The sequence below is a fragment of the Sesamum indicum genome, linkage group LG5, assembly GCF_026168435.1.
Source record: "Sesamum indicum cultivar Baizhima isolate 11 linkage group LG5, ASM2616843v1, whole genome shotgun sequence".
Lineage (NCBI taxonomy): Eukaryota > Viridiplantae > Streptophyta > Magnoliopsida > Lamiales > Pedaliaceae > Sesamum > Sesamum indicum.
The window spans coordinates 19,656,071-19,678,808 of NC_142661.1; the positions used below are offsets into that span (position 1 = coordinate 19,656,071).

Below are 22,738 nucleotides of genomic sequence, written 5' to 3' on the forward strand. Positions count from 1 at the left end.
TGTAATATTAACTTATATTATACATCCAAATGCATTTAAAAAACAATTGAGAATATTTGTATGTGCGTGTGTATTGCAGGTGTATGTGCGTGTGTATTTTGATATTTGGACAAAAACAAGTTGGTTTGACAAAGAGCGCTTTCTCCTGCTGTGTTTGGTGGTGAAGAGTGGTGTGCATTGTGTGGCTTCCACCAATCATGTGCTTTGTGCCTTTGTTTGTTAATTCAACAACCACGCTTTTAGTTCCATCCCAATGTTGATGGCAACTCTAGAGTTGAGTTGGGGAATGAAATTATATACACTCTCTCCTTTTCAAAACCAAATTTATTGACATGTTGTATTTTTGAATAAGAAAGAATTTCAATGTTAAGTGGATCACTTATTTTATTTCATGCTATAATCAAATTTCCTCCAACTTGAATACTAGAATAGTGGGTTGATGTGATTTATGTTTTGCAAAAATAAAAAAGAAAAGGAGCAACGGCAATTCTATAAGAATAAAATTTAAAGGCAATTATATTTGCACTATTTAATCTATGGTCTTTTTATATAATTCATCTATTAGAAATATCAACATAATTTACATAAATCACCCGTAAACAGATGATAAGTTAGAAAATGCATACGTAATTATTCCTAGAAATGATGAAGAAAGAAGTGTAGGTGGAAAGTGCTTTACCAAAGGAAGATGGGAATGAGAAATAGGAGGGAGTTGGTAGAGGGTATTATAGGTAATAACATAGAAATGAGAAATGGGATTAGCAGGAAAGTAGGAACAACTGCCTGTGATGAGTCATGATTATTTATTATTTATACAATTAAGAAGGAGAAGAAGAAATAGGGAAAGCAGCCAATGACTTTGTGGACTTGTGTGTATATTAATTGGGATTAACAACTCTAACTTAACTTGCCCGGTTGCCCCCCACCCCATTAATTTAGGTGGTTGTGCCAGGAAATAGTGAGATCATCTCTATCTACCAATTATCATATTATTAAATATGTATTTGTTAGGTAGGAACAAGATTTGTGAAAACAAACAATAAAGCCATTTTCAACTCTTATCATATTCATGCTTCTGAATGAGGCGATGTATTTTCATTCCCATTGAAACAACAAGAGTATCACTATTTTCAATCATTCACAGCTGCTGGTGGTGAAAGATTCAAACACATGGGATGCAATTTCGCCTGAAAATTACACCCACCCACATCCTGTCGTACCCTTCTTCTGTACACACACACACACACACACACACACACATCAGTTATCAATGAGTGAAATGTTGAACCTGTAAATTAAATATATTTCACATTTCTTTATACCCACCTTCCTTTTGCTAATGCACTACACCCACCACATTTTATCCTCCTATGAATACACCACAAAGCAGATGGAGAAACTAAAACAGGAACTGAGATTTAATACACAAGAAGGAAGAGAGATGGGAGGCCCGGCGAGTTTATGTCAGCTGAGCCCAGTTCTCATGCTCAGTATGGGTTTTTCTCCAAAACCTAGCAACCGAATAAGCATATTTGTCTACAGCTTCTAGGAACTGGATTAAAGTTACAATCCCTGAGGAGGTCATACTGCTATCTTGCGCAGCCCATGCCCGATTTCCTGAGACCCAACTGGCTTATTTGACAAACGACGTTTGTATCGCTTGAGTACGGATGCCAAATTTTCCTTCCCTTTGGGAAAAGCTACATCGCCGGCTGCAGTGCCTGTTCGACCCTTACGACAGGATATAGCACTTTCTACATCTTTGATTATGTCTAACAGCATTGCTGCTGTCGTGAATTTTCCGCGGCCAGGTTTTGAGTGCGGAGGTAAGCTCCCATTTGAAATGGGTGGACTCGGCTTTGGCTGTTCTCCAACAGTAAGCTGAAGGCAGAAGCAAGGAGCCATTGGAGAACGAGTCTTCGAAAAGGCCGGATCAATAATCCCCTACAGTCATAAAAATAGATGTTTCTGAGATCAGATCGCACAAGGAGAACAGCCAACTGCAGGACAAAAAAACTTTGACAGGAAACAGCTATAAACTAGAAGCACAATTAACTCTTGAGATTCATCGTAATCCAAAAGGACACCATTTCTTTTTCAAGTTCCATTCCCAGAAAAAGGATAAACATAGGCAGCAACAACATAAAGTGCAAGAAAGTAGCCAACAGAACATTAATAAATTCACATTAGCAGAATCTGCTTGCTTTGAATTCAGTACTGAAGAGAACGAAGTAAAGCAATAAGATACTAATGCCCTAATCCATGACAGATATTTTTAAGACTAAATGAGGAAAAAGCAGGTTCTAAGGTAGAGAACAGAAATAGTAGTGGTCTTTACCTGAAGACGATTGAGTACATAGGTATATTTCCCCCACAGCTCCGGCCTACTTTCCATGAGCGAAAGATCAAGAATCCTGTGGATGCACCAAACTCCAAAGCTTATAATAAGATCTACTCTCCAAACACATCCCTCACCACAATTAGGAACTGGCATAAAGTTTGATTGGTCTGCCTCGTCCATTTGCATCTTTCTGTCTAGAGCCCTAGTTTCAACTTCATACAAGATTTTCTCCCTTGCAGCTACGCGATCTATAATGTCTTCATCAGCCCCATCATTTTGTCCGAACAACCAATCAGATCCTTCCAGCTTCAGAAGTTTTATGATACAACTTCTGAAAGACTGGAGAAGTTTTGCTTCTATATCCACGACTGACGCAGCTTCCTGGACTGAAGGAGATTTATCAGCCACACCAAACTGTTCATACGGCTGCTTAGACCACAGTGAACCAGCTGAGCTAGAATTGAAATGCAAAGAAAAAGCATCTCTATGAAACTCTGAAGAAGGGGGTCCATTAAATCCCAAAGCAGTACCAGATAATGTCGCAGCACTCAGACATGGTTGCTTGCGAGCTGGGTGATTAATGGACTGACCATAAATCATAGGTTTATCACGCTGAGAGCTGTTTCCAGACAAAGAGGAGTCTCGTTGGGGGATATAAAGTCCTGATATGTCTGGCAAGCTATAAAATTTCCTCTCATTGGGCGAGGTATTAGGGAGACCCACAGGTTCAGGAGTGTAAAGATTCTGGAAGGGTCTTTCAGATTTCAATGAACTGTTTCGGGAAACAGGAACATTGTGAAAACCAGGAGGAGTGAGAGTCCGTGATCCACTATGTGGCTTCTGCCCCAACGGCCTACCATATGAGTACACAGATTCTGATTTGATTGAGGGTGTGGAGTTTTGCATTAGTGAATCCAGTTGATCTTTCCGACATTCGGAACCTTCTTCTTTAACCATTCGACCCAGATATGATTTCAAATCATAACCATGAATGGTTGCTGGTTGCTGATCATAACCATCAGAAGTTGATGGAACATGTACACTATAATAGCGCCTCTCACCGGACTCGAGCATATTGTGGCCGGAACTTCGCACATATGCATCTAATAGTTGCATGTGGTTAGAGGAAATTGATGATCTTTGCTGCATCCCAAGAGGTAATCCAATATTGCTCTGTCCATAATGCTGCTTCAAGGGATTGCAAAAACTTGAAACTCTAGAAGAATCAGATCCTCTTCCACCAGTAGAAGGGATATATCCAGTAGACTGCTTACTGGCACCCTCCAATTTAACAGATTGAAAAGAAGATTTAGAATCTACCTTGGAATCAACCCCCAGCAGAACATCCAGTTTCTTGGCCTTTGCTTCCTGTGTTGCTTGCCCATGGAAATCAAACAACTGCCCCCAGAACTCATCAAGGATTGCAGTTAACTGACGCCTTGCAGCACGGCCTAATCCTGCTAATCTTGAGAGACTTCCTCCACCACTTCCCACACTGTCAATTTTACAGTTAAGACTTCTAAATGATTCAGAACCCTCCGATGTCAAAGACTGGTTGCTCTCAGAAACATCTTTAGTCAACTCTTCAGCCTCCCAAGCACGTGAGTCACCGTCCCTCTCATTCCTCACATGTCCCTCTATTTCCAATGTCTTTTCAACCATGTCTTTTCCCCCATCGCTCAAGGTGCTGGCATCCAGTAATTCACTTTTAACAACCTCGTTCACCCCAGCCAATGCTCCTTCTGAGAGGGTTCCAGTTGCCTCAGGATTGCCTATGGCAGGCTTCAAAAATGTGATCTCAGATTTATTCTCCTGAATCATAGTCAAACAAAGATTGCTCTCAGAATCCGCAAGCGTTTCAGGCGAACTCAGATCAGGACTCAGAATTGATATGGTCTGACAGTTTCTAATGGATTTCTTCAATGATAATTCAGGTTCCTGCTGCTCCATAGCCTTTTCAGATCGATATGGGACTTCAGTGACTTCGGTTCCGACCCTCTCTATAGCTGACTCAGGCATCTCGGATTTTTCTTCCCACTTCATTGCCCGATTATTTGTTCCAGGGCTCGCGGACTTCAGTGGAGTGGTTGCCAGCAAAAGCATCAAACAGAGGGATGCTAGAGCGGCCATCAGAAGAGTAAGATATGGAATAGGCACAGCACTCCCAATATTCCATTTTAAACTACTAACCCACTCGCTACTGCCGAATATCATTTCTATGACAAAGACAATTTTTAGTCCTAGCATCCCCACAAAGGAGACTAAAGCTGAGAATTCCACCAGACGAGAAACTTTGTAGGGGCCCATGATTGATCTGGACGAAGCGACTCGAAATAGGGGAATCACAGAAGATGGAAGCAGAAGGGCAATCACGACCTGCGTAAAGACCAGGAGTTGAAATATACCTTCAGCTCCGGAATTCCAGACGCAATAGAGGGCTGGAATGATGGCAATTATTCTGATCGTAGCACGATGAAGCCATCCAGGAATCTCCAATCTGAACAAATCTTGGGCAACCACTTGTCTTCCAAGACTCCATGTTAGTGCTATTAATTGGCTGGAGAAAAACATAACAACTAACAATGAAATTGAAGCTATTGAGCTCCTAAATACCTGCATCATCATTCAGAGCTCATAATAAATTAGAAGATACCAGAATATTGAAAAGTCCCATTTTACAAGATAGATAAATCACTACTTTGCATATCTAAAACCAACCTGTTCTAACAATGACAGTGCATCCTGTAAAGTGAGCGAAACAAGTCCACTACTATAGAACACATTAGCTGCTAGGTTCATCAGCATACAGTTGACCAGAAAAATTCCACTGAAGATGCACAAAGTGGCAAAAAAATGATCGTGACACAACGCCACTTTAGAAACATTTGTTTGCACCTGATCTTGCTGCAAAAGCATTGTAAAGACCGATCAGCAAAGCATCACAAACCCATTTTCAGAAAATTTATTAAGATACTATGTAAGGAAAATAAAGAAGAATAACACACATGCACATTCGAAAATTGATCTTTTGAGTGGGCATGCCTCATGTGAAGTTAATCGTCAAAGGAGAAAATTGCTCAAACACCATAAACATATTCGAAGCGACCAAATTATAAAAGATGCAACAGATTGAGAAACACAGTAAAAACTGCTAATGACCTAAGCATGTTTTAACTTCCAATTGCCGGAACATTGATGCCTACAGTCATCAAGGCAAAAGTGCTCGAGAATGAACAAGTCAACAAAAAATAAAAGAGGGAGGATGATCCAGTGTGTGTGTGTGGGTGGGTGGGTGGGGTGGGGGGGAGTGAGAGAGTTTAAACCTGTACAATAGAGGAATGGAGGTAAAAATTGTGAGGCATAATATTTGCCCCAAGGAGACTCATCAGTGCATATGCATTTTCTCCGCTCAGCTTATTAAGCATCCCACCCATGGTCACAGAGCTCTCAGGTTGACTTAGCAGAACTCCACAAAAATAAGATACTAATATAAAGCTTGCCAAGCATATGGACAAGAACTTTGCCTTTGGGTTTCCCTGGAAACAGTAGTTGCACCGGTTTGCAGTTTGCACCAATCTGAGAACCAAGAAATTTTAACCACACGGAGTAGAAAAACTTACAAGGAAGCTGGCAAGAATTGGAAATACTACAGCATCAAAGCCAGTCAAGAAAACACAATTAAATAGGTCAATTCCGACAATAACATTAAGGCCATAAGCAGTTCCCAGAACCTACAAGAAACATTCATATCTGCAATTAGTAAAACAGACTATAACCAGGAAAAAACAATTAACTAGAAATAATATCTGAAAGGTAAAAATACCATCGTCAGATCCAAAGCAATCATAGAGACCTCTGCCTCAATTCCTAAAAGCACACATATTATATCATCATATTCCTCGCTGCAAATCTACAACATCACTAGGAAAATGAGTTCATATATCTTCATAAATTATATAAAAGAAGAGTACTGAAACAGAGTACTGCATAAAACTTTGATACAATATAGAAATATATGATGAATTGGAGAAAGCATGGGCAGAAGAGGAGTTAAACTAATTCTCCCATCAGTCAGTGATACTTATAAGAGGGAAAACATAAAGATTAGTTGGCAGATAAGTTGCACTCAAACTAGTTAGAACTTAGAACATTACCAGCTAAGAGAGGGGCCCTGTTTTAACTTTTAAACCATTAAAATGTCACTTCTAATCACTACAGTTTTTCATGTTGAAGCCAACTTTGAATTCCTTAAGCTGCGAATTGATGCATATATCCTTAAGTTAGCCTGTGAAGTAAATAGCTCGTCTTCGATATTCAAAGCAAATGCATAAGCATGAGCTGATGGAATCCTCAATTCATCTCCCAACAGTTCAAATTTTAATTCAAGGAAGTTGAAGCTGTGAAGTCTAGGAAAATTTAATGCACCTCAAGAAAAATAAAATGCTAATGGAAAATAACCACCTGCGCAAGATCTTTGCCAGTGGCAATGGCTATGCGGGCAGATAGGTAGTGACATAATATAGCAGCACAATTTATAATAAGCACAAGCAATGCCAAATCAAAGCCAAACCGAGCTCCCCCATCCACAGCTGCAGCCCACTTTCCAGGGTCTACATAGCTGACAGCAACCCACAGCACCGGTCCAGCAGCAGCAAGCATCCGACCCCTAGTGCTTGGCTGATAATCAGTTGTCACAGTCTTCGACTCCATTTGCTCCCAATGTTCAAAAGTAAAGTATCATTATCCTTTCAGACTCGCCACTTTGAAGGAGCTGTAAAGTGTGCAGAAATTACTAAGCGTAACTGCATACCGCCTAACATAGAATAAATGCTTCCACCATAAACCTGACCTGCTGCAGATTCAATCAGAAACTCCGCTCAGTATTCATCTGAGACTAGATAATATCTTTTAACATCTTACAAAGGCAGTCCACAACTTAGTATATGGTCATTATTCCAAGTTCCAGCTTCACTTGTATGGTCACATGACAATCCTTGACAAAGACCTTGACACTACTCACAAGCAAAACTACCTTCACACCAATAGGTAATTAATTTCATTTCCTGGCAGAATATGGTAGATCTTTACTGAATCTTTGTCATCGCCTGACTATGAGAACCTCTAATGACTGAGTTGAGCTTCTGCTCCCAGTTGTACAAGAACACCCAAAAGCGGTTGACCACAAAGCAAAAAATGTGTTCCAAGAAGGCAGGCACTGATGAAAATACTGCTTTATGGAGCTACACTCTACAAATCCTGATACGATGAAATAGCTGCAAAATAAATGTAATATCTCAGGATCAAATCAATTTTACAACTTGGAGTTTCTTAACACGTCCAAGTGCTACAGACTATATACAACAAAAAACAACAGTATTAACAGTCTCCACACTGTTCAAAATTCAATAGTCATATTTAAGATAAATGTCAACTGGAAACGACAGTGATTCCAAACACTTCATATTTTTCCAATTGTGCAGGAGCTTCAAGATATCATTTAATGGGTCAAGAATTAATTTCTTTCCTTCAAAAAGATGGTTTAAGAATTTCAGCTCCAACCACAGAATACTAATGACACGTTTCATATGAGGGTATAGAGATTTTAGTGAAAGACTTCCCCACTTATTTAATAATTTAATGCCACTTCTTCTTTGGTAGGAACAATACAAGACAAGTGTGATAAAGGAGTACAAGGATGAGACATTCTAGCTAAAAGGGGGGAAACTCATTCCTCAATAACCATGGGAGAGTAATCCCCATTAAGTCGAAATCATTTGTAATCATGGCTAAAAGAAGGTCCCCTCGCTACCTCTAACTTTCACTCAAATCTTTAATTATGATAACATTAACTAAATCACAGCATGTACATGTGTGTGTAAAACTTATATTCTCCTAAGCAGATATTATCAATAAACTTTGAGATATATATATATACGAAGTTATATAGAATTGTATATGTATACTTATTAATATTTTCTATATGTTCTTACTACATAGATATCTTATAGCAGACTTTTATAAATAATATACAATATATTATACCTAAAGTACGTGTGCATAATCAATAAATATGTTTAGCTATATATATATACACACAATATATGCATATTCATATCTATAGTGTATACACATGCAAAATATGTAATATGTATTAAATATCTTAATATTCTATTATACATTTAAAATTTTATATAAATGAATATTTATGTAATTGTAGTCATATTAATGCTATCACTTATTATTTATCAATTTTTTTAATGTTTAAAATGCATTTTGTATTATAAAACAAGGTAGATAGTTGTGCTAAGCTAATACTTATTTCAGTTCAACTGTGTAATTAAGCAAACCAAACAGAGGAAAGAAAAAGATTATTCCATTTCGGAAGCCATCACAGCCACAAGAAGGAATGGCAAAGATCATCCTCCAGGTAGAATCTATCTTGACAGATTTTTCCTAAAATTATCAGTTCATGTACCAAACATGCAAAGGTCACCTCACAAATAGAAATACACACCTAAAATATATGTCAGGAAACAGCTAATTAAACAAGTTAATTATCTCAACAATCTTGGTTATAATAGGAGCAACAGTAACAAACTGCAAACGAGTTCAATAATCAGGAACTCAACTATCAATTATGTGTCTGCATGTTTAAGCAGCAACAACAAAATGGCCTCTTGACGCGACAACGGCCATATGTTCCGGAATCCGGTGGCTAAAGAAAACAGAAATCCTCAAATGGAAATCAACAACTTAATCAATGACAAATTGTGGAATAAACTGACGATTCACCAAATAGCAAGCAATACTATACTTGACATCAAATGGATCTTCGCAGCAACACCAATCAGACCGGAAAATCGACGGAGCAACATAGGAGACCCCAAAAGCCCTAATTCCTCAAACAAAAACCCTTTGATCTCAAAACCCTCGAACAACGACTAAAAACCCACCATTGGGGTGAACCTCAGAAAGACTCATATGAATCACAAAGTTGTTATAATTCAGTAGCCTGAAAACGATCCGAAACTGATAACAATGACCACTCCGACCCTGTAGAGGAAACAAAGCTGTATACCCGCACACACACAAACCCAAAACCGTACACACACACACACACACATTATACACAACCCAACATGTACGTAACGGAAAGATTTGACGAGTACGCATAAACCATTAAAGTTCATTTATCTCTCCACTTCACTAACCCAATCTCTACATATATTTTCACCTTTTTTCGCGTTTCTCTGCGGTCGTGCGTGCTCGGAGTTCAGATCAGAGCCCTCGAAGAAAGCCAGACGTTAGCATATACTAACTCAACTAGAGAAGGAAACCATAGACAGATGCAGATACGGATAGAGATACAGATGGAGAGATTGGGAAGAATGTGAGCTGGTTCACTGTAGAAAGAGAGAGAGAGAGAGAGAGAGAGAGAGAGGGCAGAAAATATTTTTATATATTTATTAATTGATTGATTATAATAGTGCGTGTATGTGTGTGTGTGAGAAATATCTTTCCCCAAAGGGAAAATGGGGACCCTCAACTAAAAAGCATTTTCCCTTTTTCTTTTTCCTTTTTTATTTAATTAGTCCACTTTCATTTCATTTTTTCCTTATTACGTTCATATCCCTAATACATGACCTTCTTTATATAAATTATTTATATTTTTTTTAAAAAATTATACATACACCTCAAAAAGTATCAACACTATTACACAAACTACTCAGTTAACCAACATGTTAACTACTCGATAAATTTTGGTGTTTTTTCTTCTGCAGTACTTCAATGTGGCATGAGCATGAAAGGAGTATAAGAATAAGCTAACTGATTGAGTGGTAGAGCGGATGAGACACTTCTTTCTTCCATATTTTGGACCTTAACTCCATGAAACGGTATATTATTATTGAAAGACATATAATTGAAAGCTTAGATAAAAATATTATGTATGAATGTTATGAGTCGTCCAAACAAGAATTTCTGAACATCGAACTACCAGCTCAGATGTTCAAGAACAAGAAGTACTGAATTCTCTTTTGAATAGGCCCTGAAAGGCGAATGAATGATGAAATATTTTTTTAAATGTAATGGATAATTTTCATAATTATAAAAAAAAAAATATGAATAGTTTATATAGATAAATAATAAATTCGATATGTAGATATAGCTATCCCTGAATTAAATTAGGAAACATAGATGTACACAAAATGCATATAAACTGGTGATTTTATTATTGTGTAAATTATAGATATTCGAGAAACCCCTCAATAAATAGAATTAATTAATTAATTGGGAAGAGAGCAGCTTAATTGCAAATCTGAAGCATTCCCATTTCTCTTTGGGGAAACAGTTGATGTCTCGGAACTTTGAACTCATCCCCAACTATGTAATTTTGTCTACTTCTTTGATGGTTATTTATTATTATTAATAATAATCAATATTCATTAACAATTTATATTAAGAATGGAAATGGGGTGGGTTTGCAAATTTATATGTCTATGATTTAGGTATTGAAATATTAAAAATTTAATTATACGTATAAATATGTATTATATGTATCTATAAATAAATTGGTTTAAATGAAGGTAAATATGATTTGAATAGAAATTTTCCATTTTTGATGATCGGTGGTATCAAAGCGACAAATAGGGATTACACAAATCAATATATGTATTAAATGTACAGTTCATTCAACTTAATGAACACATTCATGGTATACTTCCTTAAACTTACATTAAACCACATTATCTTCATTGTATTTTTTTAACCAAAAAAAATATATTACATAAGATTAAGATTTAAAGGCTTGAAAGTAGAGAATTAGGGAATTAAATCCATCTTTTTCAATGGTTAATGATGGGGGTAGAGAAGACTAATTCCCATATGGATGAAGCATAATTACTCCCAAGAATCTAGGTTATCTTTATCAGATTGTGATTTTTGGGGTGTTTAAATATAATTTTTTAATTATTATTAATAATAATTTTGTGTTTTGATTGTTTTAGGGTTGTCGGTTCATTGTATCTAAGCGATTTCATGGTTCTTAGAACTGGGCTGGGCTTACCTTATTTATCACAAATGGACTGGATCACACATCGGCCCATCTTTATTTTGAGTGAGTTTTTAATTTTGAGTCCAATTAATATGGAATTCAATATTCTTAAAACAATTTCCATACGGTCGAGTTTTGTTTTATTTTTTTTCATCGTGAAATTTAAAAAGTTACATATTTCATTTTTAGAATTTAAATTATTTTATTTTTAATTATAAAATTTAAGATATAGTCAAAACCATCGCCGGAGAATTTTATTATATTTACTTAAATTACAAGAAATTTAGTTTAGTCCTTGTTTTTATTGAAAAAAAAATAGGAAAAATTTAGACTTAAAACCGTATTATTTGAATTGCACGCATCTTGCATGACGACTACTATAATTGTTAAAAATAATTAAAGAAAGATTGTGGAAAACTGAGAAACAAGTAATTCTAAACTATTATTGCAAGAAATTGAGAAGTATCCCCTAAGAATTGGCTATGGTGTTCATATTTGTGTCACCAATAATTAAGTGAAAACTGACAAATCCAAAGGTGGAACATTTCCAACCACTTGTCTGAATTCCAACCTTCATATTCAGCCACATTCTTAATTCTTTCATTTTCTTGTGATTTTGGATTTGTCATAAACGTTCAAGTTACACAATCAAATTCTTACACATCTCATATTCATTATAAGAAATAATGAAGAGTAAAATTTACGATCTTAAATTTTTTAAATAATAATAATAATTTATTATACGAGTAAAACGAGCCAACGAAGTTATTGTCCTTATAGTGAAATTGAGTTTGAGAATGTTTGTTTATTTATATAATATTTTGTATCTTACTGATTTATGAAACTATTGATTTAATTGATACTGAATATTTTGATGAAATATGATTATTTTGCTTGAGAAAAGAAAAAGTGAAAATTTAACAATTAAGAAAGTGGAAAGAGTTGCAGGCTTGGATCACCATCCTTGCAAGTCGCAAGTAAACAAATATTCATAGTATTGTAAGCAATTCACCAAGTCCAACCACATTGTAAGATATTCTGTAGCACAAGACAACTACCAACGCGGGCACAAAACGTGTTCCATTCAGACCACGCTTCATTCATGTCCACGTGTTGTCGCCCTCTCTGTTTCTGTCAGATTTCAAATCCTCAATTCTGCTAGTGTTAAATTGAACAGTATCAATACAGTATATATCCTATCGCCACTACACAGCAGGGAAATCTTTCTTTTTTTATTACACCTATAACCCCAATAATACATTTCCTTGCATCCCAGTTCTTGATTTCACATTCCCGTTCTGATCAAGAATTCTGCTCTTGTCCCGACAACGTGGGACATGATTCTTGATCACGACCAATGAAACAGGAGTTTCGTTTGATCGTTTTTTGATCATCACACAAAATGGGGATTCTTGATAGTTTGTTGGGAATGGTTGGATTTGGAATCGGAATACCGATTGGTCTTTTTCTGGGATTCTTCATGTTCATATACTTTCGACCCAGAAATGTTAAGAAGGTCAGAGTTCATACTGTTTCAATTAACATTTGTCTGCCTCTCTCAGTGTGTGTTCAATCTACATGCGGCTATTTACATAAAAGACATCCTCTGTAGAATCAACGTTTATTTCTCCATGTAATGAATGTAGAACAATATCTCTGGTTAGATGAGAAGTGTACTACGTATAGATCTTGTCTGTTTTCTTGTATTCGTGTTGAATTTTCTGTATCTCTTGCATGATTCATACTCAGAGCAAGTATGAAGCTTTCCGAGGTTTACTGTCCAAGTTTCAGTCTTTTGAAACATGTCCTGGTCTAATTACTAGTTTCCCTGTCAGCTTTTCAATGTGAGCTCAAGATGGAAAACTCCAGTATACTGATATCCGACTGGAAATTTTGCGTATTTACAGATAGAGAGTATACTAATTCTCTTGTGGTTAAACTTTCAGGAAGGTGTTACGAGGTCACTCAATAGTATTGACTCAAACTCTATGATAGATATCGTCCCTGAACTTCCATTGTGGGTGATGAATCCAGATTACGAGAGAGTGAGCGATTTCAAATGGTTTTATTACAAGTTTCATGGTGAAGGTTTAGGATTTTTGAAATGAGTGGTACTTTAAATGTTGCAGGTTGATTGGTTAAACAAGTTTATCATTGATATGTGGCCGTACTTTGATAAGGTGATGTTACATTGAAGATTCTCTGTTGAGGCCTCCGGGCATAAGCTGTATAGTTTGCTTCATTTCCCCTTCCTAATTTCGTCCGTCTTCTGCAGGCTGCATGTGGGATTATAAAAACCACAATGGACGATCTCTTTGCTGAGTATGTTGGCAAATATCAGATAAAATCTATTTGTTTTCAGCGCCTTACTCTTGGAGACTTACCTCCCACAATTCATGGTAAGCAAGAATCGAGTGGCTGAAAAATCTGAAGATCAATATTGATTTGTTCTGCTGGTGACCGTTAGTCGCATATAATCATAAGAAATCCAGTTTTGTCCATTATATAGTGTAATATGGTTCTGCAATCTCACCTTTTTCCAGGCCTGAAGACCCAAGATTCTAAAGAGAATGAACTAGTTCTTGATCTTTCACTGAGATGGGCTGGAAATGCTGACATTTGTTTGGCAATCAAACTGTTGTGTCTGCAACTGACGGTCCAGGTTAGGAGAACTTCTCTACCTCTGCGCTTTTGACCATAATGGAAGAGTTCTGAGAGTAGAATTTCAAATTTCTTGCAATTAGTCACATTCCTTGACGTTGCGAGAGAACTGTTGGAAGTTCTGTTGTCAAAGAAAGAATGTCGGTATTGGTTTATCCATGGTCTCTAATCACAATTCTAAGGCTTAATTTAGAGAAATAAACACTTAAGAAATTGCTGAGGTTAAAAGGAATGGCACATCATCGGCCTTAAACAAATACTGTGAATCATGCTCTCTTCCAGCCATATCAAGATTCATATATTAGTCTTAACTTCCCGAGGATTTTGCATTAACAAGTTTAAAAAAAAAACAAAAGAACATTTTGTAGATTGCAGGTGCAAGATCATAATTTTTCTTGCTCGGTTTAATTTTTCAATGCATACTGATTATTACACTGATTCTGAGATCATATAATTTTGTTTAAGGCCAGATGGTGGACATTCAAGCATCAGCAGCAGTCAGGATGGTTTTAAGACCTTTCGTACCAACATTCCCATGTTTCTCAAGCGTTGCTGTTTCATTGATGGAGAAGGTAAACAATTCAAATATTTCCGCTTCCAGGTTTCTGATTTCTTCGGAAGAACTATTGTACACACTTGATATACTCTTTGCAAGATTGCAGCCAAAGATAGACTTTGGACTAAGAGTCATGGGAGGAGATATTATGTCGATACCTGGCCTCTACCAGCTTGTCCAGGTGCCTTTTCGCAGTGTGTTTCTGAATGTGCATGAGAACTTAATTGTAAATCTGCATTGATAATGCATGTTAGATCCAAAAAGTTCTCAGTATCCACGTCGCAGCACGTGGAGAAGGTCTATAAGATTAACGAAAAAGTATTTTAAGTCTATGAATTATTTTGCTTTTCTACCCATGTTAAGTCAACCTAGTTAACCCGATGTTTGATTCTGTAGCTTTTTCTCTGCTTCCTTCAAGTTCACCAGGACCATGTTTGAGTGTTCAGACAGTTGTATCTGTGAAACGCATATGCTCGACTTAGATAGTCAGGAAATAACAAATTTGAGGTTCTTTAATGTCCGAACAAAAGAAAGAACTAAAAACTTGTGCTGCATTTATCATGATGCCTGGACGTTGGTTTCCTGCAGGAAGTTATTGCAAAACAAGTTGCCAAGCTTTATCTCTGGCCCCAAACGTATGACCTAGATATCCTTGATAGTTCAATGTAAGTTCAACAGTGATGGGAGCTATTGAAAATAATTTGTTTTCTTTTAGAGGTGAAAAGGAGAATTACATGTATGTTTCTAAGCAAAGAAGACCAATAGAACTTCTCTAACATTTTACTTCTGCAGAGGAGCAGCAAAGAAGCCTGTCGGAATATTGAACGTTAAGGTTGTAAGAGCACACAAACTCTTGAAAATGGATTTCCTGGGTGCATCTGACCCCTACGTCAAACTCAGCCTTACTGGGGAAAGGCTTCCAGCAAAGAAGACTTCAGTCGTAATGAACAGTTTGAACCCTGTATGGTGCGAGGACTTCAAGCTGATCGTGAAGGATCCAGAGTCTCAAGTTCTCCAATTGCAACTGTATGACTGGGAAAAGGTTTACTACTAGTAAAATTTTATTAGTAAATCCGGCCAGGAATTTTCCTTTTATCATATGTTACAGTAGAACACGATGAAATCTTTGTTCATTAAGTGGGATTTCGACTAAACGTGGTATTGCTTTTCTTGTTTGAATGGCAGGTCGGTGCTCATGATTATCTTGGGATGCAAGTGGTTCCTCTGAATGAGCTCATCCCGTACAAGAAGCAAGAATTCACCCTTGATCTGCTACACAGCATGCATCCGGACGACCCTCATAACAAGAAGCCACGAGGCAGTATCCTAGTGGAAATGACCTTTGTTCCTTTCCTGGAAGACAGCCTAAAATACAGTGGAAGAATAGATGTTGCAGGGAATGGAAGTTGTAACAATTTTCATGGAAACATCTCATTAAGTGGATCAGGTTTGCTTCTGGTTGCCGTCATAGAAGCAAAGGACGTTGAAGGGAAGAAGAACCACGTTAGTCCTTATGCCACAATCCTCTTCAGAGGAGACAAGAGAAAAACTAAGGTAGATTGCACTAATCCCACTTTCATTACTCGGCCATCATTTAGTTGAAACGTAATTGTGTTCTCTACAATATACTCTCACAGTCTATCAAGAATACTCGGAACCCGGTTTGGAACGAAGAATTTCAGTTCTTATTAGACGAAGCTCCCGTTAAGGACAAAATACACATCGAAGTGATTGCTAAGAGGAGACGACGCTTGGGATTTATGACCAAGGTACAAAAAGATTATTACATTCTTATCATTCTCAAACTTCGAAACTGATATTACTTAATTCTTGTTTTCGACTTAGGAGTCGCTGGGGTATGTAGATATTAATCTGGCTGATGTAGTCTACAATGGGCATATCAATGAGAAGTACAGTCTTATCAACTCCAGAGATGGAAGTATACACTTGGTTATAAGGTGGAAGGTGATATGACTCTCACTGCTGTCTGTTGAGTTATGGCATCAGAATTCCATGTTTCTTTTTATTACATTTGTGTTCGAAAAGCACACACAAAGGCAAATCAACTGTAGCAGTAGCAACAGAGATGTAAAAATTTCTTTTATTGCAGTTAACAGAATACAAAAACACTCCATGAAAGGGAGAGTCTGTTCTTGCGGTTTAGCTTTTACTATACTTGTAAAAACAACTAAGCATGATTGAGGTACAAATATATTAAATATATTTTTTTATTTTTATCCCAACAACTATCTTATTTTATTTTGGGAATAAATTACAACAAGCTCTCATAAGATTTGTCATAATTACAATATCTTCTTTATGTTTAAAATATTACAAATATCCCTTAAAATTAACAATCGTCTAACAAATATACTCTTATAATGGGCTGCCCCAAGAAGTATTTTTTAGACAACTATTAATTTTAAATAGATATCTATAATTTTTTAAATAATAAAAAAATATTTTTAATTATGAAAAATTAAAAGATAGTTCGTCGTAATTTATTCCTTTATTTTATGGTCTAACATTCATACAGTGTTGAAGCATGAAATGAAATCCTCAGTTTACCCATATTTTTGTGTATGGCTGGTATTTACTTTGTCCTTGTTGTTGCTAAGACCACCTAGTGGCTAGCAGTCCAGCTATGTTGTAAGATTTTTTCATCCACGTCTGGTTGGTCCTTTCCAAAATAAGGAATTTTTTGGAGAGGTTAAATCAAGAGGTATTTTTATTTTAATTCTGTCACAAAATGGATATAAACGTCTAATTTTATCAATTTAACAAGTCGCAGTTATTTTTATTAAATATAGTCGTCAAGCACACTTTAATTCAGATCAAATCTAATTAATTTTGAATTGATCACGACATATTATATAATTAATTCGATCAAATCAAATTAACGTGACTAAGAATTTTATTAAATGAGAAGTTGGTAAGACTTGTTTTTCAGGATTAAACAAACATTAGTTGAATATCATTTTTGAGATATTTTATTATCGTATGATTATACGGTACCGAATTTATTTCTTTTTATTTTGTAAAACTTAAACTTTTTATTTTATCCAATAAAATGGTAAAATATATATACTATTATATTATTTTCAATTGGGGACACCAAACATGCCCTTAATGCCTTATCCATAGGGCTCAAGTATCTGTGTCCGTCCACAAATATCTCTTCCGTCTATTAAACTCTTCTCCGAAACCCCATTTCAAGAAGAGAGAGACCTTCAAACTCAAAGGCCTTATCCTCTACACACCGTAGCAATGGCTGCTTCACTCCATTTCCTCTCCCTCACTCCTCAAACCCTCTCCCTCCACCATTCTTCCTCCTCCTCCGCTTCCTCTGCTTCTCTCTTCACTCCCTCTTCTCTCAAACCTCTGCCTAAACTCGTCCTTCCGCTTTCCACTGTCAATACTTATGCACACCGCACATCCAGGTTCGTCAGCAACGTTGCGGTTTCATCTGAGTTGGATGAAGAGGTGGAAGACGAAAGCCTCGATTTTTCTGGCTCTGAGGAGCCGCGTTTCTCGCCCGACTTAAAACTTTTTGTTGGGAATTTGCCTTTTAGTGTTGACAGTGCTGGGCTTGCTGGACTGTTTGAACAAGCCGGAAATGTTCAGATGGTTGAGGTAATTTCAATGTTTGGCTACTTCCCAAGTATTTACTTTCTTTCTTGGTTTTGTGGAATTATCTGAGCTTCTACTAATGGAAGAGAAAAGGGTTCCTTTACGTTTTCTTGTTTCATTTTTTGGTGAGTCTGAGTTCACTACTTTTTTCATGCTGTCGGTGTTCCTTAGTTTTATGGATTGGATTCTTGAAATCGGGAAGGGATGATGGTCTTACACTGCATTTGCGTATAACTATATATCTATATATTCTTCTGCATTTGTGCTCAAAATGTACTGACTATCAGTTTTGGAGCTTATGCTTGCATGGTATGCAATGACCAACCTTCATGAATGTGCATGGATTTACACATTTCCGTGCTTCTTCAAGCTAAGTTTTAATACAATTCATTCTGATGGTCATTTGGCTATCTGGAAAGTATTTCTTTTAAATAAAATTCGGATATTATCTCGGCTTTTGTACTTTCAAAGCTTGTGCTTGAGCAGTCAATCTGAGAAGGTTTGATATAAAAACGATATAAATTTTTGGCTTGCTGAGCTATGAAACTTTTGCAGGTTATCTATGACAAGATGTCAGGACGAAGTAGAGGCTTTGGTTTCGTGACTATGTCTACAATCGAGGAAGTGGAAGCTGCTGCCGAAAAGTTCAATGGATATGTAAGCTCCATCACTCTCTTAGGCATATAAGTTAACTAAGTTTCTAAAGCAACACTTCACTGAGGATGTCATGTTACTGATTTGGGTTTATATTTTCTCAAGATTTCTGTATGTTGTGCACCAATTTTTCCTAGCTTAATTTGTTAGGCCATTGGAACTCAATGTGCTGAAGTTTATGATCATTTGCAGGAACTCGAGGGCAGAGTTTTAAGGGTAAATTCTGGGCCACCTCCTTCTAAGCGGGAAAATTCTCCATTCCGAGGAGGACCCAGAGGAGGGACAAATTCGGATAACACCAACAGAGTTTATGTGGGTAACCTCGCCTGGGGGGTTGACAATCTTGCACTTGAGACCTTGTTTAGTGAGCAAGGAAATGTTAAGGAAGCAAGGGTGGTTTATGACAGGGAAAGTGGTAGATCGAGGGGTTTTGGTTTTGTAACATACAGTTGTGCTGAAGAGGTCAACAATGCCATTGAATCATTGGATGGTGTTGTAAGTATCATGTTGTGATGCTCATACTCATATTTGTTGGTGAATGTGTGTGTGTGTGTGTCGTGTAGACTGTTGGTTTGTTATGTTCACATGTTTTGGTTTAATCCTGAGACTTGAGCATTATCTTAGTCTTTTGCCTATGTTTGTTTCTTACTGCTACTAGCTTTTATGATTCAGAATCTTGTTCGACAATGATGTCATTTGCAGTGATGAATGAAATTTGAGCTTGGATAGTTTATCATAGTAGAGTCCTTCATTCACTCCATCTTCTAGCGCTAAAAGTAAGATGAAAAACTTTTAACTTAAAATCAACTGTATTTTATTTAACCAATAAACACCCGATTCTTGAAAAGAAAAGTCTTCAAATTCATTGCACATCTTCAATGACTTTTTCTCCTGGATTTTTTATTTGTTTTTTTATTTTTATTATTTAACTTGGACTTGTATCTGTAGTGCTGGTTCCTTCAGTGTCTATGAAGTATTTCCAATCTCATTGAAATTTCTTGGTGTAGGACCTTAACGGCAGACCTATTCGAGTTAGCCCTGCTGAGGCCCGTCCAAGGCGTGAATATTAATGACTGAATCTGTCAAGATCTTCCAAATGGCATATATTCAGGGTATATTTCTAACTCAATGGTTGCTGGATTAGCAGCTGTGACATGTGATATTTCCTCGAGGATTACTCTCTTAAGTTGATGTTGATTGGTACATTATGCATATGAAGCAATTACCCTATCCGTATGCTATGGATCAACATTTTCTACTGCAAATTTGAGTTTTAATTAATATGTTTGGTGCTCCCACTTACCTCGACTGTTTGACCTTGTATGTCTCAATTAAATGCGTGTTTCACTTCAAATTTGTTTTGTATATCAGAGATATATCAAGAGTTACAGCATAAACGGCCCTGTGAGCTGTGAGGCGATCCTTGATATGAGATGGAAGAACTTGCACCTTCCACCTTGCACTTGCTGCAACTCTGCATTTTGATGCTCGCGTCTGGACTAGACCATGGATTTGATTCCTTTCATCCATGCTAAAACTCCTGTTGTGGAAGTGTATGAACTTTGCAATGTATGCTCCGAATGTTTATCTGAAAATTGAAATTCTGTAATACCCCATTTGGAAGAATATTAGTTTTTTGGATTATTGAGCTTTGCAGTGTGAAATATTGTGCAGTTGTGAAATGATGGATAAGCAGCTAACTGTCATATACTAAGGGAGTGTTATTGAAAACTTCTGCCATTAGAAAAGTGATTTTCATAGAAAAAAATTAAAATTGTAGCAGAATTAAAAGTGATTAAAAACAGTCAAAAGCTAAATTGAGTATTGTTTGGAAAGAATTACTTCTAAAACAAACTTAATTGCTTAAAAAAATTATTTTGCCCCCATTTGTTTAAAAGATATTTTTACGTATATTTGCATTTGTTGTTTGTCAATAATAATTTTTTTTAAAAAATAATAAATTTTATTTTGATTAATATATTTTTTTATTTATTTATATTGATATATTAATAGAAAAAAATGAATGTTTAATTTAATAAAGCTCCCACAAGTTAAGTAATATAATGTTGATTTATACACAATAATTAAACTTGCACGAATGCAAAAAAAAAAAAAAAAAGAAGAAAGAAATTGTTAATTAATCATAGCCAGTTAATTCATATTTTTTAATGATAAAAGAATGATATAATTCGATAACATAGCAAAAAAATATAAAAATTATAAAATAAAGTGTAACTTTGATTATTGTTAAATTATTGCAATTGTTTAAAAATTTCGATATTAACTTTAAATATGAAATTCTAAAAATAAATTAAAAATGATAAAGTTGAATTAAGATTACTGTAATGAGGGTATAGTAATAAAAAAATAAAGTAAAATTTATTTACAGAAAAAAACAAAACAGCTAGAAGCTCCTTAGCAGTTTTAAAAGCAGAAACTAGCATTCGAGACATTTCAAAAGTACTTTTTTAAAGCAAAAAACTTAAAAGTATTTTGTTTTTAAACTCATACAAACACTCCGTATGTTCTAAGTGAAAAGCATATTCTTGAGGAGGCCTGGACCCTGGATAGGATGGGTAAAACATAAGTTTGCCGATGGAAACCTTGTCAATAAACAAACAACGTTAATTGAACTAACTTTAACCAGTTTGTCGAGGTTAAATTACACATTGTACCTGAAAACAAATCAAAAGGTTACTTACCACCCCGAGTAAAAAAATATATTGCAATCTTCACCCTGAAAAATGTAATTCTTAGTATGCTACATTAAGGCACTTTTCACCCAAAGTACTCGTCTAAGTGACGGCCAAAAGTGTCCCTAATTGTATTTTATTATTCTAAAATTTGGTGTAATGACATGTAAATTTTTGTAGTTTAAACAATTGCATACGGTACTTCCGTTGCATCTAATAAATAAGTCCATTCGTTAATTAAAGTTCACCAAATTTGTTAATATTAGTATAAAAATGGGGATAAAATTCATATTTACCCTCGATTGATTTATTTTTCATTTATTGCAGGTCAAATGAATATTTTTTATGACCAAATTATTCTTATATATCTTTACACATTAATGCATGTGAGGATGTATATCTTCACGGTCACAAAGATAGTTTAGTCATAAAAAAATTATTTGACCTGTAATAGTTCGGTAATAAGTCAATCCAGAATAAATGTCAATTTTTATTCATTTTTTCTTTAATAATATCAACAAATTTAATAAATTTTGACTAACAAAAAGTTCTATCTGTTAGACGAAAGTAAACCTCTAGGGTACTAAATGTAATTTTTAAATTATAGGGAGTTTACGTGTAATTACACTAAACCTTAAGGGAAGTGAGTGCAATTATCCTAAAAATTATTTTTCCACAAAATTAAGTGTGCTCGCTGTTGGGAATTTATCCCTGCAGTGAGCCTACAAAAAAATACAATTATTACAGTAGAGTACAAACCAATATAACAACAATTATAAATTAATAGGAACAGTGAGAAAAAGAGCAACCGTAAATCATTTCGGCTCAGGTTTACCGATCTCTTTTATTTTTTCTTCACTTGTTTCTCTCTTCTTTTTCTTCCCAAAGATAGTGAATAAATAGAGAAAAGACATTGAAGATGGCGCAAAAAATCGAGAAAGAGGAAAGAATACGAGAAGGGTTAATAAATTCGGCCAAGGAAAAAGAATAAGAATGCGAAGGGTTTCAGTCATCTAAAAATAGGAACCGGGTCAAGTAATGGGTAGATCGGGTCAGACCTTCGAGGTGGTGGGTTGGGGTAGTGAGCTTGGGCCTACCGAATTTGGTCCTGGACTATTTTTTCAATACTCGCTATATATTACTTTAGCTCC

General features: G+C 36.0%; 3 protein-coding genes across 4 annotated transcripts; 2 read left to right on the plus strand and 1 right to left on the minus strand.

Moving 5' to 3' along the window:
* Nucleotides 1-1,282: 1,282 nt before the first annotated feature.
* Nucleotides 1,283-9,802, minus strand: LOC105161379 (ethylene-insensitive protein 2.2). Its single transcript, XM_011079038.3, is given in 8 exon segments — nucleotides 1,283-1,944; nucleotides 2,339-4,954; nucleotides 5,060-5,245; nucleotides 5,665-5,877; nucleotides 5,962-6,072; nucleotides 6,165-6,251; nucleotides 6,803-7,614; nucleotides 9,576-9,802. Coding segments are annotated over 7 exon segments (3,843 nt in total). The 5' UTR covers nucleotides 7,052-7,614; nucleotides 9,576-9,802; the 3' UTR covers nucleotides 1,283-1,563.
* A 2,705-nt stretch (nucleotides 9,803-12,507) lies between these two features.
* Nucleotides 12,508-16,749, plus strand: LOC105161380 (synaptotagmin-3). 2 transcript variants are annotated; one of them, XM_011079041.3, is made up of 12 exons: nucleotides 12,510-12,909; nucleotides 13,340-13,438; nucleotides 13,523-13,573; nucleotides 13,669-13,792; nucleotides 13,937-14,055; nucleotides 14,525-14,626; nucleotides 14,717-14,791; nucleotides 15,199-15,275; nucleotides 15,403-15,652; nucleotides 15,796-16,164; nucleotides 16,248-16,379; nucleotides 16,456-16,749. In XM_011079041.3, the coding sequence occupies exons 1-12, from the start codon at nucleotides 12,796-12,798 to the stop codon at nucleotides 16,582-16,584; spliced, it is 1,641 nt and encodes a 546-aa protein (XP_011077343.1). In that variant the 5' UTR covers nucleotides 12,510-12,795; the 3' UTR covers nucleotides 16,585-16,749. The 2 variants fall into 2 exon arrangements, with proteins under 2 accessions (XP_011077342.1, XP_011077343.1); XM_011079040.3 differs by having other exon boundaries at nucleotides 12,508-12,909; nucleotides 14,525-14,791.
* Nucleotides 16,750-17,792: 1,043 nt separating this feature from the next.
* Nucleotides 17,793-20,538, plus strand: LOC105161381 (29 kDa ribonucleoprotein A, chloroplastic). The gene is made up of 5 exons (XM_011079044.3): nucleotides 17,793-18,243; nucleotides 18,796-18,897; nucleotides 19,087-19,389; nucleotides 19,902-20,006; nucleotides 20,266-20,538. The coding sequence occupies exons 1-4, from the start codon at nucleotides 17,878-17,880 to the stop codon at nucleotides 19,962-19,964; spliced, it is 834 nt and encodes a 277-aa protein (XP_011077346.1). The 5' UTR covers nucleotides 17,793-17,877; the 3' UTR covers nucleotides 19,965-20,006; nucleotides 20,266-20,538.
* The last annotated feature ends 2,200 nt before the right edge of the window (nucleotides 20,539-22,738 follow it).

Bases quoted from the DNA above. Each gene is read 5' to 3' on its own strand.
- LOC105161380 (XM_011079040.3), top strand. From the start codon at position 12,796: ATGGGGATTCTTGATAGTTTGTTGGGAATGGTTGGATTTGGAATCGGA. The intron at 13,439-13,522 runs GTGAGCGATTTC...TAAATGTTGCAG, and splicing joins TGAATCCAGATTACGAGAGA to GTTGATTGGTTAAACAAGTT. The intron at 15,653-15,795 runs GTTTACTACTAG...TTTGAATGGCAG, and splicing joins AACTGTATGACTGGGAAAAG to GTCGGTGCTCATGATTATCT.
- LOC105161381 (XM_011079044.3), top strand. From the start codon at position 17,878: ATGGCTGCTTCACTCCATTTCCTCTCCCTCACTCCTCAAACCCTCTCC. The intron at 18,898-19,086 runs GTAAGCTCCATC...GATCATTTGCAG, and splicing joins CCGAAAAGTTCAATGGATAT to GAACTCGAGGGCAGAGTTTT. The intron at 19,390-19,901 runs GTAAGTATCATG...TTCTTGGTGTAG, and splicing joins TTGAATCATTGGATGGTGTT to GACCTTAACGGCAGACCTAT.